The following is a 22,915-nucleotide window of genomic DNA, read 5'->3' on the forward strand; positions in this document are numbered from 1 at the left end:
AAGAAAAATAGTAACACAAGAGGAGTAAAACACACAAAAATGGAGCTATAAACAGGTAGTACCAGTACCAGATCAATGTGCAGGTAGGTGTATGAGGTATTTGAGGTAGATATGTACATGTAGGCAGAGTAAAGTGACTAGGCATCAGGATAGATAATAATAAGAGTAAAATAAAGAGTAGCAGCAGCATATGATGAGTGTAAAAGTGTGTGTGTGTGTCTTGTGTCGGTATGCATGTGTGTATGTGTGTTTGTGTTGTTGGTATGCGTGTGTGTGCGTATGTGAGTGTGGGTTTTTGTGAGAGTGTCAGTCTAGTGTGTGTGTAACTGTGTATATGGTGTGTATATATAGTCTTGTGAGTGTGCATAGGGTCAGTGCAGATAGTTTAGGTAACCATTAATTAACTATTTAGCAGCCTTATGAGTATTTAGAAGTTTTATGGCTTGGGGGTAGAAGCTGTCTTGGWGGCTAGAGCTACCGCTTCAAACAAATGGGACACAGACATGGACACATAGAAGAAATCTTGCTAGAACCTTCCTGACGGGACGGCCCCAGGTGGTGAGGGTAGGAAATAACACTTCCGCCACGCTGACCCTCAACACGGGGGCACCTCCAGGATGTGTGCTTAGTCCCCTCCTGTACTCCCTGCTCCAGAGACTTCTCCAAAAGGTGGAGAGGAACACCCAGAGTGTGACACAGAGTTGCACTTACTTGTTTCAGATGCTGACCCCCCTCCTGTCACAGCACCACAGACTCCAGTGCCAATGACTTCCCTTGGCAGATTTGTCAAACCACCGGACAGATATGGAGAGTATGTGCAGTAGTTAACACAGCCTGCATAATGTGACAGAATAATCCCGCTGCAGCTATGAAGGTGACAGTCAACCCAGCCCACCTTAGGCTAGATTAGTTAACATTGAAGAAACAAGGGAATGTTTAGTCGACAGAAAATTTGTTGATGTTTCATGAGTAGTTTACGACTATAGACTAGAGGTCGACCGATTATGATTTTTCAACGCTGATACCGATTATTGGAGGACAAAAAAAAAACAATACCGATTAATCGGCCGATTTCATTTTTTGTTGTTGTAATAACGACAATTACAACAATACTGAATGAACACTTATTTTAACTTAATATAATACATCAATAAAATCTATTTAGCCTTAAATAAATAATGAAGCATGTTCAATTTGGTTTAAATAATGCAAAAACAAAGTGTTGGAGAAGAAAGTAAAAGTGCAATATGTGCCATGTAAGAAATCTAACGTTTAAGTTCCTTGCTCAGAACATGAGAACATATGAAAGCTGGTGGTTCCTTTTAACATGAGTCTTCAATATTCCCAGGTAAGAAGTTTTAGGTTGGTTATTATAGGAACTTAATTTCTCTCTATACATTTGTATTTCATATACCTTTGACTATTGGATTTCTATAGGCATTTAGTATTGCCAGTGTAACAGTATAGCTTCCGTCCCTCTCCTCGCTCCTACCTGGGCTCGAACCAGGAACACATCGACAACAGCCACCCTCGAAGCAGCATTACCCATCGCTCCACAAAAGCCTGCCTCTGCAAGGGGAACAACTACTCCAAGTCTCAGAGCGAGTGARGTTTGAAACGCTATTAGCGCGCACCCCGCTAACTAGCTAGCCATTTCACATCGGTTACACCAGCCTAAACTCGGGAGTTGATAGGCTTGAAGTCATAAACAGCGCAATGCTTAAAGCATTGCGAAGAGCTGCTGTCAAATCGCACGAAAGTGCTGTTTGAATGAATGCTTACGAGCCTGCTGGTGCGTACCATCGCTGAGTCAGATTGCTCTATCAAATCATAGCCTTAGGTCATTAATATGGTCGAATCCGGAAACTATCATCTCGAAAACAAAACGTTTATTCTTTCAGTGAAATACGGAACCGTTCCGTATTTTATCTAACGGGTGGCATCCATAAGTCTAAATATTCCTGTTACATTGCACAACCTTCAATGTTATGTCATAATTACGTAAAATTCTGGCAAATTAGTTCGCAACGAGCCAAGCGGCCCAAACTGTTGCATCTACCCTGACTCTGCYTGCAATGAATGCAAGAGAAGTGACACAATTTCACCTGGTTAATATTGCCTGCTAWCCTGGATTTCTTTTAGCTAAATATGCAGGTTTAAAAATATATACTTCTGTGTATTGATTTTAAGAAAGGCATTGATGTTTATGGTTAGGTAAAGTCGTGCAACGATTGTGCTTTTTTCGCAAATGCCCTTTTGTTAAATCATCCCCCGTTTGGCGAAGTTGGCTGTCTTTGTTAGGAAGAAATAGGCTCCACACAGTTCGCAATGAGCCAGGCGGCCCAAACAGCTGCATATACCCTGACTCTGTTGCAAGAGAAGTGACACATTTTCCCTAGTTGAAAGAAATTCATGTTAGCAGGCAATATTAACTAAATATGCAGGTTGAAAAATATATACTTGTGTATTGATTTTAAGAAAGGCATTGATGTATATGGTTAGGTACACGTTGGAGCAACGACAGTCCTTTTTCGCGAATGCGCACCGCATCGATTATATGCAACGCAGGACACGCTACATAAACTAGTAATATCATCAACCATGTGGAGTTAACTAGTGATTATGATTGATTGATTGTTTTTTATAAGATAAGTTTAATGCTAGCTAGCAACTTACKTTGGGTTCGTACTGCATTCGCGTAACAGGCAGGCTCCTCGTGGAGTGCAATGTAAAGCAGGTGGTTAGAGCGAAGGACTAGTTAACGATTGCAAAATTGAATCTCCGAGCTGACAAGGTAAAAATATGTCGTTCTGCCCCTGAACAAGGCAGTTAACCCACCGTTCCTAGGCCGTCATTGAAAATAAGTGTTACGGCTCTCGTCGAAAGGAGTGGACCAAAGCGCAACGTGGAAAGTGTTCATGATATTATTTGTCAAAAAACACTCAAACAAAATAACCAAAGTGAAAAACGAAAGCGCACAGTTCTGTAAGGCAAAGAAACTATACAGAAAACAAGATCCCACAAAACCCAAACGGAAAATGACAACTTATATATGATCTCCAATCAGAGACAACGATAGACAGCTGCCTCTGATTGAGAACCACACTCAGCCAAAACAAAGAAATAGAAAACATAGAATGCCCACCCAAATCACACCCTGACCTAACCAAATAGAGAAATAAAAAGGCTCTCTAAGGTCAGGGCGTGACAATAAGAATATGTTCTTAACTGACTTGCCTAGTTAAATAAAGGTGTAAAAATAATGTTGGGTCCAAATCGGTGTCCAAATATACCGATTTCCGGTTGTTATGAAAACCTGAAATCGGCCCTAATTAATCGGCCATTCCGATGAATCGGTCGGCCTCTACTATAGACAGCCATTCATGTAATGTGATGTTTTGACACATTTTAGAAACACACATATTGAAAGATTCAAAGAAAGTCTGATGTGATGTATTGTAACTTTTTTATTGTAGCACAGGGCGCTAAACCGCAGGTGTGTATGGTGTTTCCTCCAGAGCAGCGCAGCACAGCGCAGGTTGAGTTTTATGCAGAGAAGGGATTTGTCTCTGCTTTACTGTGTTGCTGCCATTGTTCTGCTGACTGATGATCCTGCCTCTGATCTTTCACCAGTCTCTTACTACAAAAGAGGAGCCACTCCTCAGACAGCTGTTCAGGCGAGATCTGATGCAGTAATGGATCTGTATAGCTTTGCACTTGCAGCTCCACCCTTTGTTTACGTAATGGTAATTGCTATACAACACACAAAAGGTATAGGAGTTCGCTGTAAAATATAACCAGGGTTGAATGGATGGAACCTGAGAATGACAGAATTCAGGGGTTCCCTCTGTATGACAGGGTTCCACCACCATAACTTAAGATGCCAGAACAGTGAGCACTGAAAGCTTTGATGCTCTGAATGATTATTTTTTAACTTCTCTGTTCATGCAACACCACCTTATTCGGTAATCTCACAGGGTAAGATTCAGTTGAAAATCTGTTATTTAAATCCAACAGAATTTGGGGCATTTCTGGAATGTCTGGCAAATGATAGGTTACTAGCAGCAGCTCTTGTCTCTGTATGGTTGTCAGAATGGGCCTCTTRAGGGTTCATTGGTGACTGAGGTGTGTTTTGACAGAGGGGTCCGGTCCACACACACATACAGTATATGCAGCCAGTGAGCTATGAAGTGTGTTCCGGTGACTACTGTCTGTCTGTCCTCCCAGCCCAGGAGCCAGACAGCCGTTCGCCACTCCTCTTCCACCTGGGCGTCATCGTTTCTTTCCCAGGAACTCAGCTCTAATCCAGTTAAAGACAGATTACCGGGTCTTGTGATTTTCGTAAACCCTCCCTCTGCCTCCTTCCCTGGGTGGCACTGGCACAAAGTTCAGACTGCTAGGTATTCTGGGATATGTGCCCTTTTCTCCTCACTCCTCTGCAGTCAGGAATCTGGGTCATATTCTCTGTTAATGACTGTAACTGGGAAACATGTATTGCAAYTGTGTGGAAGTGTTACCTTTTACCTTCCATCTGTATCAATTGGTGCTTTGCTATGTGCTGCCCTACTGTACAATCAATACAGAACTGGATATTTTCTAGACTGTGTCCTGTTCAGTGGAGGCTGCTGAGGGGAGGAAGGCTGTATTTATTATGCCTTATTCTGTAAGGCATAATAATGGCTGGAATGGAGTTTAATGGATGGAATGGTATCAAACACATGAAAACCATGTTTTGGATACCGTTCCATTTAATCTATTCCAGCCATTATTATGAGCCGTTCTCCCCTCAGCAGCCTCCACTGGTCATGTTCAATGTTAAATTAACCATCAGTGAGAATGTGTACAAATCTTCCAATCACAGCACAGCCCCCTATAGTTATCTGACTCAATTCATGGGATTGTCTAATGATGACAGTATAGTGACTCACACACTGGGCTTTAGGGCTGGGAGGCCATTCCACTGACTGTAATATGGTGTCAAAGAAGAGAGGGACCTGAAGGGACTGGATTCAAATCCAACAGATCACTGGAGCTCTGATGCTGTATGCTGTATGCTTGACTAGTACACTTGGGCTCCCGAGTGGCGCAGCGGTTTAAGGCACTGCATCTCAGTGCTAGAGTGCTGGAGGCATCACTGGGCTGCATCACAACCGGCCGTGATCGGGAGTCCCATAGGGCGGCGCACAATTGGCCCAGCGTCGTCCGGGTTAGGGGAATGGTTTGGCCGGGGTAGGCCGTCATTGTAAAATAAGAATTTGTTCTAAACTGACTTGTCTAGTTAAATAATATGTTAAAAAAATAGGGAGTGAGGATCCAGACACAGTTTGTAGGAGCTGCTGTTATTGGATATGGGTCAACAATGACAGTTATGAGGGCAGTGGACCAACTGATGAATAGCCTATGGAGAGATGATCTCTGAGCACAGTAAACCGTGTTAGATCCAGTAGAGGAAACAGYGGTTGATAGGTCCTGGCCCTAGCAGCTCTGACAGACAATGGATTCACTGCTCAGCTCAGTGCTCCATTCCAGTGGCTGAGAAAGTGTCAGGTGGTGTGTGGATTAAGCCTTGACTCCCAGAAGAAAGACAGCTGTACTACTGAAGCCCAGTAGCGTGGAGGATCCATATGCTGTCAGCCTGACTGCCTAAGCCTGGTTCCTCTGCCCTCCCTGGTCCCCTGTCCCAGCCCGTATAGAGATAAGCACCACAGAGCATGTTGGACGGGCCCTCCACACTCCAACACACATGTTCTACCTCTGCACAGGGGCATTGTGGGAAGGGGGCGGAGTGTTTGGAACAGTCCGTGTCTGACACCTGGAATGTTTTTCTTAATAAATACACGTTTCCCCTCTCGCAGTCTCCCTGCATTTTTACTGTAGCGCCCGGTACAGAAGGGAGATGGGATGTTAGGCAAGTGTGTGTCTGCCTACGCCTTCCTTCTTCGGCATGCGTGTGTGTGTAGCTACGTGGCGGGCGGCGTACAGACACATGCTTGACCAACGCTCTAATCAGACTGAGAAACCAGCTGTTGTCAACAGCAGTTTTGAAACCTACGAAAGCCCTGTGTTTTTCTCTGCACGCTCCAATACGTTAGCATTAGGACCCGATCTAACAGTAACGTTCTCACACATGTCGTCAGGAATGATCTAAAAAGGTGTTATTTGAGACCCGTGATGTAAATGGTAGTTTTACTTTATATATGTCAATTTCATCAGTGATTTTCGTGAGCATCTGTACTGTACCTTCTCCTGAGTTAATAAAACACGAAGAGGCGTTGAGCAGAAGGGACAACAGCGTCTACACTGGTCTACTGTATATTAAACAATGGGTCCTTAGGTCAGATTTGAAATGCTCTTTGAAGTGTATGTCGTTGTTATTTTTGTCATTTTGGGGGGGGGAAAGACAGATGAATGCAATAACAGAGTAGGTGAAGGCAGACCCTGGGGTGGCTTTACTAGGGCCCTCCCCAAATACACTCTTACAAAAGACATGCACACACACACACACARACACACATGCACACACATTCTCTTTGCTAGTCGGTGCAGGAGAAAACAAGGTAAAGGATATATTACAGATATCGTATCACCCACCAGAGAGGAGGGGGCTTGACATCACTGTCAAGTCTAAGAAGTCAGAGCTATTTAGAAAAATGATATGTGTGTGTTGTCTGCTAACAGAGCACCCTTTTGCAGTGGTGCCTTGTAATTATCAGCCAAAACCCAGACTAGGTGCACTGTATATTTCAACAACGGTGAGAAAATAGAAAAGTCATATGAAGGGAAGATATACCTACAACATCACATACTGTCATCATAGTGAACCATAGTGAGGTGGACAATTCAACACACTGAGATACAGAAGATTGCCCCTTCCAATGTCCAGTCATGCAACACACCGACATTGCAGCTTAGAGAAGCCATTAGGCTCTGTATCACGGTCAGAGATAGCTTGTCACAGCCAGGGAGGGGTCCTAGGCATCACAGTCACTCCGACCCCCCGCTATCTTTGTCCTACATCTCTGGTGAACTTCAGGTATTCTCTGTGGGCTAATGTACAGCACTCCTAAACAGACTTTTCTGTTTGCCCAGGGAGAGTCGGATATGAGCAGATATCAACATTCCAAAGGTCACACTTTGATTTAACTGCAGCTTTACTGTACCTGTACATGTGTGTGAGTAGCTGAATGCCTCGGGTTAATTAAGGCCCAGTGGCATATTGCCTTGTGTGAATGCTTTACTTCTCCTTTACTGGAATTCAGAGAATCTGCTTCAGTTAAATATTTTACTTGAACAGGGGCCAACTCATAGCACAGGTATAGGATCTTCATTTGATCACCTTGTTGCAGGAGAAGGCTTCGGAAGCTTGTAATTTCCACTTAGACATATCAGACTCAGCCCTATGTTTACTTGGTTCTCCTTAACATGCCCTAATGACTGGGTGTCTTTGGGAAATATGATATATTTCATTTCTCATGGGTAACACAGGATGTTTTTAATTCCACATCACACCTTCCACCTCCGTCGTGTCCCAACATGCTGTGTGTTTGATGTTACCTGGGCCTCTGATGTTGAAAGGGGCCCCAGCGATCTCTGTATCTCTTTCCACATCTCTAGCTGCCTCTCTATTTCTCCCGCTCTGTAGAAAGTCATCAGTCCCCCCTTTCTTTTCTCTGTCACCCCCTTCCTACCTCTTCACTCTTTCTCTCTTTGGCTTTTTTTTATTCCCCTCACTCAATCACTCTCGCTTCCTCTCTTGTTGCTCTCAACCATGATGAGAGTGGTTTTTCAGAGTCAGTAATGTGTAGACAAATTTACGTGGGTGAGAGGGACAACAGGGTGTAATACTCAGAGCCCAAATAGGGCATAATAGGGCAATTCTGCAGTGGCCCTGGCCCCTTCTGAACAGCTACCTTGAACACAAGGGTCTCCTCCAGGTGCAGAAGACAGATTATGGCAGTGCGTTAAAGATGAGGTTGCAATAACGACAACAACCACATTTATTGTCTCTATTTTAACAGCCACCATTCAGCTGTGAGGAGCCCGAAGCAGCACTAGCAGTAGTATGTCAGAGTCCAACCAGTGTCCTAGAGACAGCCTAGGGGAATCAGTGATTTATTTACCTCTCTTCAATGTTCACCTCAGATTCCTGGCTTAAGGGCAGTAAAGCAACTTGACTTGATTAGATTTCAATCCCTTTTTGACCATACACCTTTTAATTTGAACAAAACTTTCCATACATATTTGCTGATGGTAGAAGTGGTCAGAACGTTACTTTCTGGACCTGAATGCCAACACATTTAGTATAGAGGTGCTCAAAGTTGACCCATTTTGCATACCCCACCCTACCAAAAAAGCATTCATGTCTTCATCACTAGAAAATATAAAAGGTTGAGACACAGTGTGCTCTTGAATACGGTCCACCAACCGTCAACTTAAATTGGAATGTCTCTTCTACGATTTCAATAGATTTCCTATGGAAGATTGAAATTATAATACTGATATTCCCATTAAACTGATATTCCCATTCAAGTCAACATGTGTGGACTTCCAAACATCTTTGTACCACCATTTGAAAGTAAACATTTTGTTTTTGTTCCCGTTTTAGTACATTTATCAGTAAAAACATGACACCCATCCTGTATTCAAGAGCATCTCAACCGATGGTGGGAAAAACACTCACAACTGTAGCATAGTCTAAGCTACAACATATGCGAAAATGAAGAATATCGTAGTTTACTCGTTTTTACATAATTGATGTTAAAGGTAAAACAATTATATTATTTGTATTAAAAATAACATTTGTTTCAAGAAAATGTTAAATAGTTTGTAAGCTTTAAATGGTATCAGACTTTTCCAGGGATGAAGACGTTGGATTTCTCATGGTAGGTCTCCTGACCTCAGAGTCTGGAAAGGCTGTTTTGATGTTGTCGGCATGATGCATGGATAATGAAGGGGGCTGTGCTTTTTTACTGATTGGTTCTCCTTTGTGTCTTTCTCACTCAAACACCCACATGGACAGCCGCACACGCCCGAGTGCCGCCCCTTCCAATACAACTGTTGGATTTTGAAATCCAAACAACGTGAGGTCTCAACCCCCCCAGGAAACAATTTTACATCTGAGAGAACTGATCAAAGCTCAGCCAGAAATAAGCACAACTCTGACCGAATACTGCATTTACAACGGCCTCCTGTCCAGACCAGTGCGCCAGGTCTTCCTCGCTCACCATGTGAGTCGTGTCAGCCAGGCTAAGGGTGGGGTATGCAAAAAAGGTCAACTTTGAGCATCTATATCTCCTAATTGTTTTGGCATTCAGGTCCAAAATGTGACTTTCTGACCATTTCTACCGTGGGCAAATAAGTATAAAGTTTTGTTCAAAACAAAAGGGGTGCTCAAAAAGGGATTGAAATCAAATGGAATGACCCCTATGTAACATGATGTGATACCATTATTTACTGTCACGACTTCCGTCGAAGTCGGCTCCTCTCCTTGTTCGGGCGGCGTTCAGCGGTCGACGTCACCGGCTTTCTAGCCATCGCCGCTCCATTTTCTCGTTGTTCCATTTATTTTGTCTTGTTCCCTGCACACCTGGTTTGCATTCCCTAATCACACTGCATGTATTTATTCCTCTGTTTCCCSCCATGTCTTTGTGTGAAATTGTTTTGTTACGTGTTTTGTGTGATGCGCCAGACTGTTTTTTTCCGTGGGTATCGTATTTTGACCCATTGTATGTATTTGTCATACATTTGAATATTTGTGAGTGTTTTCGCGCTTATTGACTTTTACCTGTGGCTGGAGGATTTTGGACGCAGTTGCGTCTGTCTTTTGTGCTGTTGCCAAATAATAGTGTGCCTGATCACAACTCACAGCTCTCCTGCACCTGACTTCGTACCAGTAGCGCACAACCTTGACAATTTACATTAGTTAACTTGACACTGACTCTATCTGCCCTGTCTGTCATGACAATTACTACAGATCTGCAACGGAAAACAGTTACTGCGTTTTCATAGAGAATATGGCATCCTATTACATGTATTTTGTTACTCCCCAACTATAGTAGTAACCCAGTAACCACTGTAGAATTGTCTATGATGGAAAACAGAGATGTTTTCCTGTGATTTCCCAGTCAGGGTGGGACTGTAACGCACCTAGCGTAGCATACAGGAGTGGCTGTATGCAGAGTGAGCTCATCCTCTGGTCCTGCCTGCTGACTGAACACTGTAAACACTATGCTCTTAGTGATACAGATATCACTCCTGTGGAAAGACAATCCCATTGTCTCCAGTCACGAAGCATGAAGTCATTACCCTTAAGTTCTCTTTACAGACCGCAAATATCACATGATACCTGAGTATAACTGTGTATATGTAATTTCTTTATGTCTCCGATCTCCATAATATTGAACACTTCAATCCATATGCTTTATAAATGATATAGGAACTAATCTAGTGGTGTTTTGTATTATTTTCCTTCCTCTTCCCTGTCCTCAATCCCCCCTCAGCTCTGAGTGTTGTGGGACAGCAGCTCCCCTCCAGCCCGCATGGCTGCATGGAGGGCAGCTGTTACCCGGCAACAGGCAACCTGTTGATTGGCCGAGCCATTAATCTCAGCGCCACCTCCACTTGTGGTCTTCATGGGCCAGAACACTACTGCATAGTCAGCCACCTGCAGGTGAGAACACACACATGCACACACACCTGGACTTGAACCTAAACCTGTGTTGGAAATAAGACCCCATTATCCGTCTTACCCCACCCCACAATTGGTCATGTCTCTCAGTAGAAGTCAGGACATCTGGTGGGGTGAGTGGCTTGTTTCCATCTCTATGTGTGCCCCCCCCCCCCCCTTGACTTCCTAGCCTCTCAATGTCCCAGGTGTACAGCGCACCCCGCCTCCCCTCCCACCCCTCCTACATCCCTCTCTCTCTCTCCCTCCATCAACTGACACATGTTGACTTGAAGCCTGCATGTATGTGTTCTGCCTTATTGTGGGCAGCAGATACGGCAACACATTGTGGAGAGTTATAGGGTTACATGATTGACAGGTGGTGACTGGAATGGCTCAGGTGGTGACAGCCCCTCATACTGTAGCCCCAGTTGGGAACTATCATCTGTCAGTCAAATCACTCAACTGCTACTTCACCGGCCCACACCAAACACCCATCTCAATCAGTTCTATTCATCCCACTGCTACTTCACCGGCCCACACCAAACACCCGTCTCAATCAGTTCTATTCATTCCACTGCTACTTCACCGGGCCACACCAAACACCCGTCTCAATCAGTTCTATTCATCCCACTGCTACTTCACCGGCCCACACCAAACACCCATCTCAATCAGTTCTATTCATTCCACTGCTACTTCACCGGCCCACACCAAACACCCGTCTCAATCAGTTCTATTCATCCCACTGTGTTTTCCCCTCTTTTTCGGTAGTTGTACTCATTTTGTCCTGGTTTTCTTTTTATAATACCTGTAGTGGTATGTGCACAAAAAGTATGATTTAAAAAAACATTTGCCCGGTCAATTCATTTTGTAACAAATGCAGCTACTGGTCACTTCCTGCATCTTCCTACAGTAATCTGATGATGTCAGTGTAGTGGCTGTTTCTACAGTAATCTGATGATGCCGGTGTAGTGACTGGGCCAAGTCCAGGGCTGGGGACTGATCTGCAGTAATCTTCCTATGGGCTATTTGTTGTGACTCTCCATCAGAGGGGCTCTCGTCTGGCCCCACAACCCACCTGATGGACTGGAACTAAAGCTTTAACACTAGCCCAGCTTCCACTGGATCGAGGGTGGGGGAGCATGGGGGAGGATGGAGGAGCCAGTGGGCTGAGACACTCATAAGCCACCATCTTCCTGTGTCAATGAAGATCAGTCAAATCAACGTCTTAGATGAGTGCTAGTTATAATTTGAGTGTCCGCCGAGCTTGACTAATGGGAGGTAAATACGTCTAAGATGTGAGGAGAGGCAGAGAGGTTTGGCGATGGAGGATCAGTGTAAGATGGTAGCCTTAGCTTGAAGAGAGGAATGCTTTTATAAGACGAGGTCCTAAATGAGGGTGTGAAAAGGAGATTTAGGGTTTAAAGCTGGTTGGACAGTCATGTGCATGTGTTGGGGAACCCACCTACTTATACACATTTTATGCTTTCCTATTGATTTCTCCCCGCAATCCTTTCACATAAGTGTTGTTAGAGGCGTAATCTCCCTTAACAACAACCTAGTTAAGAGACCCTGCTCTGGCTTTTTTCCATGCCCCCCTCACGTCCTCTCTGCCCCCTCACTATTCACCCAATCCGCTTCACAGTAATTAAGACTATGATCCAGGGGACCATGTTACCAATGCCTGGCTCTGGTCCCGCTAGCTGCCATTGTGACTTGCAAATGAGTGGACGACCTACATTTCGAGTTTCCATAGGCAACCAGGGTTTTCCTGTTGGTGGTGTCAAACTCCTAGATACACACGTGAACCGAATGTCGTAATTTAAGGAACATATCTATTTAAGTCATCGTTACTGTATCACACACAAGTAAACAAATCCCAAATGGGGTCATCTGGTGTAAACATACTGTTACACCTTCTGATTATGTCTCCCTGTAGGAATTGGACAAGTGTTTTGCGTGTAACTCTCAGCATCCTTATGACCCGTACAACCACAAAAACAGTCACCGCGTGAAGAACGTCATCCAACTCAAGGACAGCAACGAAGACCTCACATGGTGGCAGTCCGTCAACGGTGTGTGTTTGTGTGTCTGTGCGTGTGTGTGTGTGTGTGTGTGTATGTGTGTGTGTGTGTCTGTCTGTGTCTGTGTCTGTGTGTGTGTGTGTGTGTGTCTGTGTGTGTGTATATGTGTGTGTGAGTGTCTCAGCTGTAATAAGCTCTCATTATGTTTTGTGTGATTTATTCCCTACAGGAGAGGAGGGTGTCAGTATCAGACTCAATCTGGAGGCAGAATTCCACTTCACTCACCTCATCATGAAGTTTAAGGTGAGAGTATGTGTGTGTGTGCTGCTGTCTGATGCCAGCTCAGGAATTTGTTGAGTAATATCCAAGAGACAGGAATCCAAACTATCTCCAAACATATTATTAGCAATAAAACAGACGTGTAATAACTGTCACATGAATCATTCTGAGTAAGTCCCAGCCGTTCCTGAATTCTGTTCCGGCTGTTCCATCTCTCTTTCCAAAGACATTCCGACCGGCCGCCATGCTGATCGAGCGTTCGGCTGATTTTGGTCGCTCCTGGAGACCGTACCGTTATTTTGCCTACAACTGCACCAAGACGTTCCCACGCGTGCCTGCCCACGCCCTCCACTACATCAATGATGTCATCTGTGAGGAGAGATACTCTGACATCGAGCCCTCCACGYAAGGAGAGGTGAGGCCATGAAGCGAGTTAGGGACAATGATGGAGTTTCCTTCTTTAGATGAAGAAATGTGCATTTGATGATTATCTGAGCTGTGAGATGACTCTCGTTTACTCTCTTTTCTCTTGCAGGTCATTTATAAAGTGCTKGACCCTGCCATACATGTGAAAGACCCATACAGTCTGGAGATTCAAGGTGAGACAAATACTTGGGAAATTAGATCAATTAAGAGGACAATCAGAGGACTACTGAAAGTGACCTAAAAACGATACATTTTATAGGACTCCATTAATTGACATAATGAAAGATTTGTGTAAACATCCCCTTTTATTCGGTAGAGCTGTTGCGGATCACCAACCTGCGGATCAACTTCACCAAGCTGCACACCCTGGGAGATAACCTGCTGGACCGGCGCTCTGACGTTCTGCAGAAGTACTACTACTCCCTGTATGAGCTGGTGGTGAGGGGCAGCTGCTTCTGCTACGGACACGCCTCAGAGTGTGCCCCCGTGCCAGGGGTTGATGCCAGGGACAGTGGCATGGTGGGTAGGACCGAGGCATAGAAAATATCCAGTCTCCAACTCTTTTTACTCCTCAGTTTGTGTCAGCTAGCCTAGCCTAGCGGTTAATAGCGTTGGGCCAGTAACTGAAATGTCGCTGGTTCGAATCCCGAGCCGTCTGGGTTTAAAATCTGCCGATGTGCCCCTGAGCCAGGTACTTAACCCTAATTGCTCCTGTAAATCGGTCTGGATAAGAGCGTCTGCTAAATGACAAAAATGAAAATGTCATATGTTGTCTGTCTGTGGGAACCCTTGGTCATTGCATATGCCGATGACTGTGATAAATGTCCAAGAGACAATGGTAGCTGTCATGTTTTCTTTTTGTGTTGTGATTGGTCAGATCCATGGGCGATGTGTGTGTAAACACAACACTGAGGGGTTAAACTGTGAACGCTGCAGAGACTTCCACAACGACCTGGCCTGGAGCCCAGCCGAGGCCAACGACCCTCACACATGCAGAGGTGAGACTAAACTTTACTCACCTGTGGTGGTAAGACGGCACACACTCACTTGGAGTGGGAGGAATCTGTGGATGTCGTCCAACCCTACAGTATATGTAGAAGTAACACTACAGTATATGTAGAAGTAACACTACAGTATATGTAGAAGTAACACTACAGGATATGTAGAAGTAACACTCCAGTATAATGTAGAGTAACACTACAGGATAGTAGAAAGTAACTACAGGATCTGTAGAGTAACACCACAGTATAATTGTAGAAGAAACTACAGTATATGTTAGAGTAACATGACAAGGTATGTAGAAGTACCTACAGGATATGTAGAAGTAACACAAAGTATACATGTAGAAAACATAGTCATGTAGAAGTAACCTACAGGAAATGTAAGAAGTAACACTACAGTATATGTAGAGTAACACTACAGTAATTAGAAGTAACATACAGTATGTAGAAGTAACACTACAGTATGTGTAGAAGTACACTACAGTATAGTAGAAGTAACACGCTACAGTATAACTAATGTAGAAGTAACACTACAGGATATGTAGAAGTAACACTACAGGATATGTAGAAGTAACACTACAGTGATATTGTAGAATAACATACAGGATATGTAGAAGTTAACACTACAGGTATGTAGAAGTAACACTACAGTATATGTAGAAGTACACTACAGTATGAGTAACACTACAGGATATGTAGAAGTAACACTACGGATATGTAGAAGTAACACTACAGTATTGTAGAGTAAACTAAGATAGTAGAAGTAACACTACAGTATATGTAGAAGTCACATACAGTATATGTAGAAGTAACACTACAGGATATGTAGAAGTAACACTACAGTATATGTAGAACTAGTAAAGTAACACTACAGGATAGTAGAAGTAAACTACAGGATATGTAGAAGTAACACTACAGATATGTAGAAGTAACATACAGGATATGTAGATAACACTACAGTATAGTAGAAGTAACACTACAGGATATGTAGAAGTAACACTACAGAATGTAGAGTAAACTACAGTATATTGTAGAAGTAACACTACAGGATATGTAGAAGTAACACTACAGGATATGTAGAAGTAACATACAGTATTGTGAAGTAACACTACAGTATGATTGTAGAAGTAACACTACAGTATATGTAGAAGTAACACTAAGGATATGTAGAAGTAAACTACAGGATATGTAGAAGTAACACTACAGGATATGTAGAAGTAAACTACGTATATTAGAAGTAACCCAGTATATGTAGAAGTACACTACAGATATGTAGAAGTAACACTACAGGATAGTAGAAGTACACTACAGGATATGTAGAAGTAACACTACAGTATATGTAGAAGTAACACTACAGTATATGTAGAAGTAACACTAGCAGTATATGTAGAGTAACACTAAGGATATGTAGAAGTAACACACAGTATATGTAGAAGTAACACTACAGTATATGTAGAAGTAACACTACAGGATATGTAGAAGTAACACTAAGATATGTAGAGTAACACTACAGATATGTAGAAGTAACACTACAGGATATGTAGAAGTAACACTACAGATATGTAGAAGTAACACTACAGTATATGTAGAAGTAACACTACAGTATACGTTAGAAGTAACACTACAGGATATGTAATAAACTACATGTATAGTAGAAGTAACACTAAGGATATGTAGAAGTAACACTACAGATAAGTAAGTAACACTAAGTATAGTAGAAGTACACTACAGATATGTAAAGTAACACTACTGTAGTAATCGTAGAAGTAACACTACAGATAGTAGAAGTAACACTACAGGATATGTAGAAAGTAACACTACAGTAATACGTAAATACACTACAGTATATGTAGATGTAAAACACAGTATATGTAGAAGTAACACTACAGTGATATGTAAAGTAACACTACAGGATAATGTAGAAGTAACATACAGTATATGTAAAGTACAACTACAGTATACGTACGAAGTAATGCTGCACCATTTCTGATGTTTGTGATTTTTTTGCTTCTTTACTAGATGTAACTGTAACGGCGCACTCCACAGTGTCATTTGAAGCATGGCGGTGACGGCACGGGCAATGCCGGCGGTGGCGTCTGTGACCACTGTCTCCACAACACCATGGGACGCAACTGTGAGATGTGTAAACCATTTTACTACAAGGACCCCAGCAGGGACATCAGAGACCCCGCCGCTTGTACTGGTGAGCAAACCTGGAGTACAATACTTCAATCTAATGTTCTGCTGTCTGCATATCACTATCCATGTGTTTATGGTAATACAGTGTAGATGGACGACTCACTTTTGACCCATCTTGGTCTCTCTGCACACCACTCTCATCGTGTGACTGTTTCTCTGTCTCTCTCTATCGTCCTATTCACACTCTCCCTGTCCCCAGCGTGTGACTGTGATCCTGTGGGCTCCATGGAGGGAGGTGTGTGTGACAGCCACACAGACCTGGACATGGGCATGATCGCCGGGCAGTGCCGCTGTAAGCTCAACGTTAAGGCCACCCGCTGTGACTACTGCAAGGAGGGTTACTACGGCCTGGCCCACAACGACCCACAGGGCTGCCAACGTGAGTGTGTATACCTTAACCTGTGTATGCATCTCTGTGTGTGTGTGTTGCCGCAGACAGTGTAAACCATATATGTGTCTACTGTTTGTTTCTCTCAGCGTGTAACTGTGACCCTCGTGGGACCATAATCCTGGGAGCACCATGTGACCAGATCAGTGGGGACTGCTCCTGTAAGAGATACGTCACAGGCCGCTACTGCAACCAGTGTCTGGTAAGACTGGCCCTGTGCTCTTTATATACCCATCGTCCACCATCTCACACGCCGTGCCTATTCTGATGCCTCGTCTTCCATCTTGTAAGGATTGCGTTTCGGTTCTGAGGATGCGGTCGCCATGTTGTGTGTGTCCTCTCCTTTTAGCCGGAGTACATAGGGCGCTCTGCAGTAAAATGACTCTATGCAGGTCGCCAGAGACCTGATCGATCATTAGTTTTTGTATTTGGTTGTGTAGCGTTTACCGCAAACAGGTACGATAGCATAGACGTATTTCTAGGGGGAGATTATTGCTTGTTCTCGGAGTGTGCGCTCTTCTTTTGCTGCTACTCTCTCATCAGTCACATCTCGTCTTCTCTTGTTAATTTATGTTCATCTATCCTGAATCCTATATCGTTGCTTATGCTAAACTTGTTTCTGCGACTTTTCATAATGTATCCTCTGTTCTACTTGCTCTTTCTCTCTCTCTGTTCCTCATCTTCTCTGCTCCTTTGTTTGTCAAGGTTTCTCCCTCTCTCTCTCTCTCGTCTCTCTCCTCTCTCTTCTCTCTCTCCTCTCTCTTCTCTCCGTCTCTCTCTCTCTCTCTGTCTTCTGTCTCTGCTCTCTCTCCCTTCTCTCTCTCTCTTCTTCTTCTCGGTCTCTGCTTCTCTTCTACTCTTCTCTGTCTCTCTTTCTCTCTCTCCTTCTCTTGTCTCTCTGCTCTCTCTCTCTCTCTCTCTGCTCTCTCTTCTTCTTCTTCTCTCTCTTCTCTTCTCTCTTCTCTTCTCTCTCTTCTCTCTCTCTCTCTTCTCTCTCTCTCTCTCTCTCTCTCTCTCTCTTCTGTCTCTCTCTTCTCTTTTCTTATCGTTCTCTCTTTTCTTTCTTGGTCTTCTCTCCGTCATGTCTTGTCTCTCTCTGCATCGAGTATCGTCTGGGTCGTCCTCTCTTCGTTTTAGAGAGATCAATCCGCTCGTCATCGTCTTCTTTCATGATGTCTCTCTGCTTCTCTCTCATCGGGTCTCGTCCGGGGTCTCTCTCTCTCTTTGTTTCTCATGGTCTCTCTTTCTCTCTTTCTATTTGCAGTGTTCTTTTCTTGTCATTTCGTTTCTCTTTTAGACGTCTCTCTCTCCTCTCTCTTCGTCTCTTCTCGTTCTCTCTTATCTCTCGTCTATGCTCTCTGTCTTCATCTCTCTCGTATGTCTCTTCTGCTTACCTCTGGCGTCTCGTCTCTCTCTCTTTGTTTCTCTCTAGCTCTACTTCTGCTTTCTCTGATGATCTTCTCTCTCATCTCTTCTGTCTGGTCTCGCTTCTCTTCTCTTTGGTTTTCTCTTGCTGCTTTGTCTCTCTCGGATACCTCTTCCTCAGATCAGTTACTTCGCTTCCAGGCGAGAGATGATTGCAGGAGTCTCACATCTGACTCTCTCTCATTTCTCTCTACATGTGCGTCTGTGCTGGTCTCTGGTTCATTGATCTCGTGTCGTGTCGTGAGGGTCTGCATCAGTGTACCGTTGGTGCTCAGCGTAGTGTGCGTCTCTCGTCTCACTGGGGTGTGGTTGTGTGTGCTGGTGTGTGTGTGATTAATGACACTGAATAGGACTTAGCACTTAGTGTGCTACAAGTCTTCATTATTAGGTGTTAAATGGAATAATCGTACGTGCCTATCTTTCTTACCGTTTCTTGACTGGTAAGTTGTGAATGAACCAGGCTATAACGTCTGTGTATACTGTATGTCTGTCTGTACACAGGTGTATGGTAGAAAATGGCCAGTGTGACTGTAGGAGGCACCTGATTGGTCGTCAGTGTTCTGACGTGCAGCCTGGGTACTTCTGTGCCCCGCTAGACTACTACAAATATGAGGCAGAGGACGCCGTTGGCCACTCACCTAGTGACCACAACCTCCCGGTAAGCATATAGAGTGCATACAGAACAACTGTACGATAGGGCACTATTGATAGATGTAAATGGAGTATAGTCTAGTGTGAATTTAGTCCTTAAAAGCATACCAGTGTTTGCTGTTCACAGCTCTCGCGTGCTTCACTGCTAAATGTACAAACCTTGAATATTATGTCCTTGCCTTGGAATATGTTAAGTCTTTATTTGTAGGAACGTTAGGAAGTGAAAGGTCTTTCTGTGGATTTGGTACTTTCTCTTGAGCTTTAAATAGTGTGTGTAAGCACCTTTCACTGATATACGATCCGACCTTGTGATTCTATATCGGGGTTTTCAGACTAAACTTTTCCAATATTTGGTCTTGGGCACAAGTTGTTAACATAAGGAGATTTCATTGTATTATTTCATATTCAAGGTCATTCGTAGGATTAGAAACTGTATGTCTGTGTCGGTTCTGCTAAGTCTCTGTGTGGAACACTATCTGAGGTCTGTATCTGGGTCCTGTTGTGATGTTTGACTGCGTTTAGCTGTGCCTGGCAGGTACAGGCAGAGCTAGAGAGATGGGTATCAGACCAGGAGAATGTGTCTCTGTGTGGGCAGACCCACGGCTCAGGAGTGTACACTCCTCTCTGTCCTCCAACCCATGTGAGAGTAAGATTGCTCAATCAGATTACCTGCTGCGTGTACAGACCCCCCCCTACTCACCCAGACAGTTGCTGGAACAGAACAGAACACATCAGACAGACAGACAGACAGACAGACAGACAGACAGACAGACAGACAGACAGACAGACAGACAACGGCTGCAGGCAGCAGGCCTCTGTTATGTTATCTCATATCATACCTCCTGTCTCCTCACTTCCCCCAGGACAAGCCTCAACATCCCCGACAAAAGCTCAATTTAAATAAGGAATGTGAAAGTATGAGATATATTATGTAAGAATCTGTTTGTAGAGTACAATAGAGTGCAGGACCAGGGGATTGTGGGTCATGCAGTAGCTGGACTCAGGGGTTAGTGTGTTGTCACTTTTGAAAACGTTATTTACTATAATGTGGTGTCAGGGGTGGTCATGTGGTGTCAAGGGTGGTCATGTGATAATAAACATTATTCTCTCTTGCACCACATCCCCTCTCTCTCTAGCTAACATGATACTGATTATACCTTCTGATTTCCTGGCGTCTCTTTTTATTGACATGGCATCAGTTCATGCTTAGCATCAGCTCTAAGCCTGGTTCCTCTCTAGGTTTCTTCCTAGATTCCTGCCTTTTAGGCAGTTTTTCCTAGCCATTGTGCTTGTGCTTCAGCATTGCTTGCTGTTTAGGCTGGGTATCTGTAAAGCACTTTGTGACAACTGCTGATGTAAAAAGGGCTTTATAAAATACATTTGATTGATTGATTGATCAGGTTTTCTCAGATTTCGTAGCGTCATTCAAACTGTACTCTTTTGAGGGCGACCTTGCATTAGATGAGSGTGGCAGCATGATGTGTATATCAGAGGTCAGATAAGCGTGTTGGCTGGCGTATGTTTTGTCTGTTAGCTACAGTAGTGGGCCTGCAGACAGAGCGGAGCGCAGTAGCTCATAGACAGACACTCAGAGCTATGACACTGGCCCAGAGCTGAAGTGACCCGGAAAAAGATCAGACGGTAGAGGAGATGCCAGCCTGTCACAGAGAGTTAGTGCTGCCTGCCACACACATACACACACACAAAGCCACAGCTCTCTGCCTCTTTCTCTCTCTCCCACACACACATCTCTTAACAGCACCAGTCCCTCACATGCACTTTCTCTTTCTTTCTCTCTCTCTCTCTCTTCTTTCTTTCTTTCTTTCTTTCTTTCTTTTTTTCTTTCTTTCTTTCTCTCTCTGTTGGAATGAATGTAAAAGTTTCCATTTAATATCCTCATGGTCACTCGTTTCAGCCTAGTCAAGGTACAGCTCCTAGCAAGGCAGGTACGCTAAGTCTATAAAGTCGGTAGTCAGTAAATCAGTTGAACTAATCCTCTCCCCCACCTCTCCTCTCCCCAGGGCAAGGCCAGGCCCCAGGCTGAGATTGACTGTGTGGAGCACCTCAACAACCAGCTGAGGAGACACAGACGCCACAGACGCATCGCCACCACCCAGCAGCAGAGGGCAGCACTGAGACGCATCCGCCAGCTGCAGCAAACGGTAACACTCCCTGTCTGTTCCCTTCATATAAATAAATACTACTACTGACCTCTATGGTTCCCTCTGATTTCCCTTTGCCTTGAACCACGGCAAAGCGATTTCATATCGGCTGAATGATTACATTATCACATACAGAGCGATTGGGATGTTTAGGTTTTTCAGTGCAATTTAAAGAGCTCTGCTGATATATCTCAGTGAAAGTGGTCCGCACATGGTAGAGATAGTGGAGAATGTCTCCACACAGACATATTCCATAGACCAGTCAGGTGGTTATGGGGTGGGCTGTGGGCGCAGGCAACCAGGGCTTGACAGCAGGAATCTGAGTCCACCCATACAGTCCATACAGGTATGTGTTTGTTTAACCAGCTCCCTGGATAGTCTCTCTCCTCCACCACAGACTAGATTACCTGTCAAGGATGACTAAACAGGGCTGTTTTAGATGCTGTTCACTTGACTCCTCTTGTTGGCATAGTTCAGTATGCAGGCAGGAATGTACACCTGTTGACTTTGAGGGTCCAGTTAATCGTGTTTGTTCACGGGTCATCTTCTATGTGTGTGTTCCAGCCTGATGTAAGGAGTGTTCACAGGGAGAGATCTCAGGGTCACATGGTCACCTGGACTGGACCTGGTTTTGCCCGGGTCAAGGATGGCGCTGGACTGGTCTTCACAATAGACAACATCCCCCATGCCATGGAGTATGACATCATGATCCGCTATGAGCCAGAGGTACACTCTCAGAGTTCCTCCATGTCTTCCCCACAATGAACCATATACAGTGTATTCAGAAAGTATTCAGACCCCTTGAATTTTTTCACATTTTGTTACATTACAGCCATATTTTGAAATTGATTAAATTAATTGTTTTCCTCATCAATCTACACACAGTACCCCATAATGAAAAAGCGAAAAGAGGTTTTTAGAAATGCTTGCAAATGTATTACAAATAAAAAACTGAAATACCTTATTTACATAAGTATTCAGACCCTTTGCTATGAGACTCGAAATTGAGCTCAGGTGCATCCTGTTTCCATTGATCATCCTTGAGATGTTACTACAACTTGATTGGAGTCTACCTGTGGTAAATTAAATTGATTGGACATGATTTGGAAAGGCACACACCTGTCTATATAAGGACCCACAGTTGACAGTGTATGTCAGAGCAAAAACCAAGCCATGAGGTCGAAGGAATTGTCCGTAGAGCTCCGAGACAGGATTGTGTCGAGGCACAGATCTGGGAAGGGTACAAAAATATTTCTGCAGCATTGAAGGTCCCCAAGAAGACAGTGGCCTCCATTATTCTTGGAAGAATAATGGAAGAAGTTTGGAACCACCAAGACTCTTCCTAGAGCTGGCCACCTGGCCAAACTGAGCAATCAGGGGAGAAGGGACTTGGCCAGGGATGTGACCATGAACCCAATGGTCAGTCTGACAAAGCTCTAGAGTTCCTCTGTGGAGTTGGGAGAACATAACAGAAGGACAACCATCGCTGCAGCACTCCACCAATCAGGCCTTTATGGTAGAGTGGCCAGACCGAAGCCACTTCTCAGTAAAAGGCACATGACAGCCCACTTGGAGTTTGCCAAAAGGCACCTAAAGGACTCTCAGACCATGAGAAACCAGATTCTCTGGTCTGATGAAACCATGATTGAACTCTTTGGCCTGAATGCCAAGCGTCATGTCTGGAGGAAACCCGCATC

General features: G+C 44.1%; 1 protein-coding gene across 1 annotated transcript in view; it reads left to right on the top strand.

Annotated features, from left to right (window-relative positions):
• The window catches only part of lamb2l (laminin, beta 2-like), a 45,679-nt gene that overhangs the window by 4,913 nt on the left and 17,851 nt on the right, over positions 1–22,915 (top strand). Inside the window, 14 exon segments of the mRNA XM_070444626.1 lie at positions 10,500–10,669; positions 12,603–12,738; positions 12,917–12,990; positions 13,193–13,381; positions 13,502–13,565; positions 13,709–13,911; positions 14,270–14,389; positions 16,411–16,426; positions 16,429–16,596; positions 16,792–16,971; positions 17,070–17,235; positions 18,907–19,063; positions 21,078–21,218; positions 21,783–21,944. Of these exon segments, the coding sequence (XP_070300727.1) occupies positions 10,500–10,669; positions 12,603–12,738; positions 12,917–12,990; positions 13,193–13,381; positions 13,502–13,565; positions 13,709–13,911; positions 14,270–14,389; positions 16,411–16,426; positions 16,429–16,596; positions 16,792–16,971; positions 17,070–17,235; positions 18,907–19,063; positions 21,078–21,218; positions 21,783–21,944 (1,946 nt within the window).

The sequence above is a fragment of the Salvelinus sp. IW2-2015 genome, linkage group LG7 (genome assembly GCF_002910315.2).
Source record: "Salvelinus sp. IW2-2015 linkage group LG7, ASM291031v2, whole genome shotgun sequence".
Taxonomy (NCBI): domain Eukaryota; kingdom Metazoa; phylum Chordata; class Actinopteri; order Salmoniformes; family Salmonidae; genus Salvelinus; species Salvelinus sp. IW2-2015.